The following is a 5572-nucleotide window of genomic DNA, read 5'->3' as shown; positions in this document are numbered from 1 at the left end:
TCGAGGCTTGGAAGCCGTTCTTCCCCTTCTTCCCCCTCTGAGCGAGAGCTTGCTGCTGCGGCCATCTTTTCTCTGAGGAGATTGATGTGACTGAACTGACTGAACGGCTCGCGCACTAGACCGTATTTACTCGTCTGGTTGTTTGATTGCATTTAATTCTGAGGAATAAAATGAAGTATTTGTCTGACTATGAGAAGTTAGATATACAGGGGCTCTTGGGATATAAATTTCTCGAGTGAGAGCACGCATTAACCTCTCTTCCTCTGAGGAGGTTGAGGCGGTCAGCAGGGGCTGCTGGGCGGTAGCAGTCCCAACCTACCGTGTTCCAGCTCCTCATTCTGGGGGCCTCACTTCTCGTACTCCGCAGAGTCTAGAGTCAGAGTAGCGCTCCCAGGCCGAAGGCTTCTAGCAGAAGGCCGGTCTGCGGACCATCATTCTCGCTGGATAGTCTTCGTCGTAAACGTCCTGACGCCTAAGGCCTAGGACTTTTTGAGGGCCAGCTCCCTCTGGGGAAGAGCGGTGTACACCGCATTACACACCGAGCAGGCTCTGGTATTAGACCAGGAAGTAGTTACTCTCTTAAGGAAGGAGGCCATCGAGGTGGTCCCTCCGCACGAGACAGACTCCGGGTTCTACAGCCGGTACTTCATTGTTCCGAAGAAGGATGGGGGGTTGCGTCATATTTTAGATCCGCGCCTATTGAACCGCTCAGTCATGCGACTGAAGTTCAGCAAGCTCACACTCAAACAGGTCGTATCTCAGACCAAGTCCGAGGACTGGTGTGTCACGATCTATCTAAAAGATGCACATATCACCATCCTTCCTCATCATAGGAAGTTCCTGAGGTTTGCTTTTGGGGGCAAAAGCCTACCAATACCGGATTCTTCCTTTGCCCTTGTACTCTCACCCCACACGTTCACGACTCAACCACATTGACGATTGGTTGATATTAGCTCAGTCAGAGCGAATGGCGGTTTGACATCGAGATGTCGTTCTCGCTCACACGAAAGAGCTGGGGTTAAGACTTAACACCAAGAAAAGTGTGCTTTCTCCAGTACAGAGAACCACTTATCTGGGCGTGGTGTGGGATTCGACCACGATGCAGGCATGTATGTCTCCTGCTCGGATCGAGTCGATCCTCACCTCAGTCGCGAGAGTAAGAGAAGGCCGGTCACTCACTGTCAAGCAGTTCCAGACTGCTGGGTATGATGGCAGCTGCGTCCAACGTGATAACTCTTGGCCTGCTGTACATGAGACCCCTACAGTGGTGGCACAAGAACAAGGGGTTCTCCCCGAGGGGAAACCCGCTTCGCATGCTCAAAGTCACACGGAGGTGCCTACGTGCCTTAGACATGTGGAGGAAACCTTGGTTCTTGTCTCAGGGCCCGGTGCTGGGAGCTCCTTGTCGCCGCATAAGGGTCCCGCGGGGGAACGAGACGCTGCGTCTCGGTGCCATACTTCCGGCATCCCTGCCGGCGCTTGTTTAATTCCTGAAGCTGATGCCGGCTCCGCCGCACGTGCTTTTATAGCTTCCTGGCCATGACATCACCCGCCCGTGACGTCTCGCTCAGCTATTGGACTGATTTCACATGTGATTCAGAGCGTGGTCACAGAAGGCAAGGCGTTCCCGTAGCGTTTTCCGATGCAGCGCCTCGTTCCCTCGAGGAACCATGGTTACATACGTAACCTGAGACGTTTTTTCTTATAGTTTTTATATACATTTTAATGTTTTTATTTTTGCATTTTCCTTTTTCATAAGTTTGAGTAGTTTAGTTGTGTTTTTGCCATTTTTATCTATTAATTTTGTATTTGTTTATATAATTTGATAAATTTTTATGTCAGTTTTAGTTAGTTTAGTACATCAAGTTCAACTAAACAAAAACGAGAAATGTTGCCTTTGTAACTAGATTTTTTTAGAGTTTTTTATATTTTATTTTCGTTAATAAAACGTTTTTTTTTTCAAGTAACAATTTTTTTGAGTTTCAGTTAACTATGATAACCATATTTCACATGCTTTTTCTTAAAGTTTTACAACAAAATAATGTGTGTTTGCAAAATACTTTTATTTTAAATAACAAGTAACTTTTAATGTATACTCTGAATAAGTATTATTTACAGTTTTGATATCTGTACAGTACTTGTACATTAATTTTGCACAACTTTAAAGGGATAGTTCACCCAAAATGAAAATTCCATCTTCTTTAACTCACCTTTAACTCCTTTGTCATTCCAAACCCGAGTTTCTTTATTCTGTTGAACACAAAAGAAGATATTTTGAAGGATGTTGCTAGCCAAACAGTTGCTGGTAGCCATTGACTTCCATAGTATCTTTGGGAACCAAAAACTATTTAGTTACCAACATTCTTCAAAATATCTCCTTTTGTGTTCAGCAGAATAAAGAAATTCAGCCAGGTTTAGAACAAATTAAGGGCTTGTAAATGATAACAAAGTTTTCATTTTCGGGTGAACTATCCCTTTAACCATTGGGAACTTCTTCACTATTTTATTTTATTCCTTTCTCTTGATTTTTTTTTTTCTAGATCTACATCGTGCCAGCAGCTGCCATATTCAAGATGGAGGGTCTGGAGGGAGCAGAGGCCGAGGCAGCACTGTTGAATAACATGCGTGTGTATGGTACCATCGTGCTCTCCTTCATGGCTTTAGTCGTCTTTGTCGGCGTGAAGTATGTCAACAAGTTGGCCCTTGTGTTCCTCGCCTGCGTCATTCTCTCCATTCTCGCTGTCTACGCTGGCGTCATCAAGACTTCTTTTGACCCACCTGACTTTCCGTAAGTAGAATTTTGTGTCCGGAATGTTTCTTTAGGGTACAGAATACATTTCAGGAGTGACTATAATCAAACAGCCCTTATCCTGCGTAGGGTGTGTGTGCTTGGGAACCGAACTCTTGTGTCAAAGGGATTTGACATTTGTGCCAAGACCATTGAGAGAGGCAATGCCACAGTCACCACCAAGCTCTGGAGAGCCTTCTGTGACTCGGAGTTCCTTAACGCCACCTGCGATGAATACTTCACCAACAACAACATCAGTCAGATCCAGGGAATCCCTGGAATCACCAGTGGCATCCTGGCAGGTTAGAAAACCCCAACACTCACATTGATATTTTAATATTCATCACCATATTTTAATAGTTTCAATAATACTTTAATAGCTTACTTTTTAAAATAAATACTGTGCTTTTAAAATTGCTGTTCAATAAGGAATCCTAAAATAAATATTTCCTCAAAAATATGAAGCAGCTCAACACTGATGATAATAAGAAATGTTTCTTGAGCAGCAGCATATTATGTCACAGAAATAATAAGCAGCACAGTTGTTTTCCACATTGATAATAATCAGAAAGGTTTCTTAAACAGCTAATCAGCATATTAGAATGATTTCTGAAGGATCATGTGACACTGAAGACTGGAGTAATGATGCTGAAAAATCAGCTTTGCATCACAGGAATAGATTACATTTAAAATAAAATGACTAAATCTTGGTGAAAATAATATGATTATTTAAATGTAATGTTCAAAATGAATGTACTCGTTGTGTATTTTATGGAATTCTGTTTTAAAATTGCATGGAAAAAATTGAGTCTTTTTTTTTGTTTGTTTGTTTGTTTGTTCTTTACAGAAAACCTCTTCAGTACCTTTATGGAGAAAAATTCAATGTTAGAGAAGCGAGGTATACCAGCAGTGCTCGACCCTGAGGCCCCAGACACCAACACTAACCGATACGTCCTGGCTGATATCACCAGCTTCTTCACCCTGCTGGTTGGCATCTACTTCCCCTCTGTCACAGGTCAGTACAACAGTTTGATCATTAGTAGGGGAATTATTCACATAAATGTCTAGTTTTGGTCTGTATAATGTGTATTATGGCCTTTTTTTAAATGTAAGGTTACATTAATTTGAATCTTATTCAGAAGCTGACCCACAAACACCAGTGTTTCTAGATATAATATATACAGTATGTGTGTGTCACAGGTATCATGGCTGGTTCGAACCGTTCTGGTGACCTGCAGGACGCTCAGAAATCCATCCCAATTGGTACCATCCTGGCCATCACAACCACCTCCTTCATCTGTATCCTTTACTCCGAAGGCAATAAACTGCTCCAGCTTTGCATAAATAAATGAGCCGTGACTTTCACACAATGCAGAACTGCACATCTTGGAATGTACAGAATACAGTGTAATTGGATATCCAGGAAACGACAGTGATAAAATCATAAGACTTGATGTTTCCATCTGTGGGAAAAATAGCTGAAATAGGGTGAATGCCTTTTTGCTGCTTTGTGTCATACTCCTAAATTTTTGCTCTCACAGACATGTCTAGTGTGATTCTGTTTGGAGCCTGTGTGGACGGAGTCGTTTTGAGGGACAAGTGAGTCTGTAGCTCTATTTTAGATTCAGTATAGATTCCAAATGAATTGAAAATTAAGTGGGCAGTCTGGGCACTTTAACAAAAAGTTTGTATGCGTGTGTGTGTGTTTGTGTGTGGTCCGGGTAAACCCTACGTTAAGGGGACAAAATGTCCCTGCAAAGATGGTAATATCCAAAATCCTTCTCCTTGTGTGACATTTTTTGGTCCCCATGAGGAAACAAGCTTATAAATCAATACAGGATGAAGATTTTTGAAAATCAAACAATTCAGAAAGTTTCCTGTGAAGGGTAGGTTTAGGTGTAGGGTTGGTGTAGGGCGATAGAAAATACAGTTTCTACAGTATAAAAACCATAACGCCTATGGAATGTCCCCGTAAAACATGGAGTGTGTGTGTATTTATATACTAATATAGCATTTGTTAATATTTTGAATTACCTTTTATTTTTATATTTTTACTTTTCACTTTCATTTTAATTAATTTTATTTTTTGTTTTGTTATATGCTTTTGTCATTTACTAGTTTTTGTTTAAATATTTCTAGTTAGCTTTAATAATTTTTTTTCAGTTTTATTTTCATTTTAATATTTAAACTTAAACTTTATTTTATTTCAGCTAATTGCCAAGACAACATTTCTAATTTTCTTTTAAGGTTTTATCTGATCTTTTTATTTTATTTCAGCCTTTATTTCAATTTAACAAAATGCTTTTAATTCTATTAGTTAACAATACATAGTTCTAGGAACAAAGATCTCAGTTTTCATTTTAAGTTCAGTGATTTAGTTATATGCTTTTGTAATTTTTATTAGTTTTTATTAAAATATTTCTATTTAGCATTATTTATTTTTATTTCAATTTTAGTTTTAGCATTGTTAATATTTGAACTTAAACAAACTTTATTTTATTTCAGCATATTGACAAGGGAATATTTCCAATTTTTATTTTAAGTTTCCATCTAATATTTATATTTTTATTCTGTTTCAGCTTTTTCAGTTAACGAAAAAGATTTTTTAATACTATTAGTTAACAATAATAACACTCTTCTAAACATAAAGATTTTAGTTTATTGTTCAAATATTTATATTTAGCTTTATTTTCTATTTATTTTTATCTCAGTTTTAGTTTGTCATTTTAGTATTTAAACTTAAATTTTTGTCATATTTCTAATTGTCTTTTAAGTTTAAATGTA

The 5572-nt window shown here is 38.9% G+C and overlaps 1 protein-coding gene across 1 annotated transcript in view; it reads left to right on the top strand.

Moving 5' to 3' along the window:
* Nucleotides 1-5572, top strand: part of LOC107747216 (solute carrier family 12 member 5-like) — a 54679-nt gene that overhangs the window by 38116 nt on the left and 10991 nt on the right. The window contains exons 8-12 of the mRNA XM_016561665.1: nucleotides 2541-2788; nucleotides 2879-3090; nucleotides 3636-3803; nucleotides 3989-4087; nucleotides 4330-4387. Coding sequence (XP_016417151.1) covers nucleotides 2541-2788; nucleotides 2879-3090; nucleotides 3636-3803; nucleotides 3989-4087; nucleotides 4330-4387 — 785 coding nt within the window. The remainder of the gene's footprint in view (nucleotides 1-2540; nucleotides 2789-2878; nucleotides 3091-3635; nucleotides 3804-3988; nucleotides 4088-4329; nucleotides 4388-5572) is intronic.

This window comes from Sinocyclocheilus rhinocerous, unplaced genomic scaffold (genome assembly GCF_001515625.1).
Source record: "Sinocyclocheilus rhinocerous isolate Xijiao unplaced genomic scaffold, SAMN03320098_v1.1 scaffold559, whole genome shotgun sequence".
Classification (NCBI taxonomy): Eukaryota; Metazoa; Chordata; class Actinopteri; order Cypriniformes; family Cyprinidae; genus Sinocyclocheilus; species Sinocyclocheilus rhinocerous.
The sequence above is the reverse complement of the archived record's forward strand: the minus strand, read 5'-3'. Positions and strand labels throughout refer to the sequence as shown.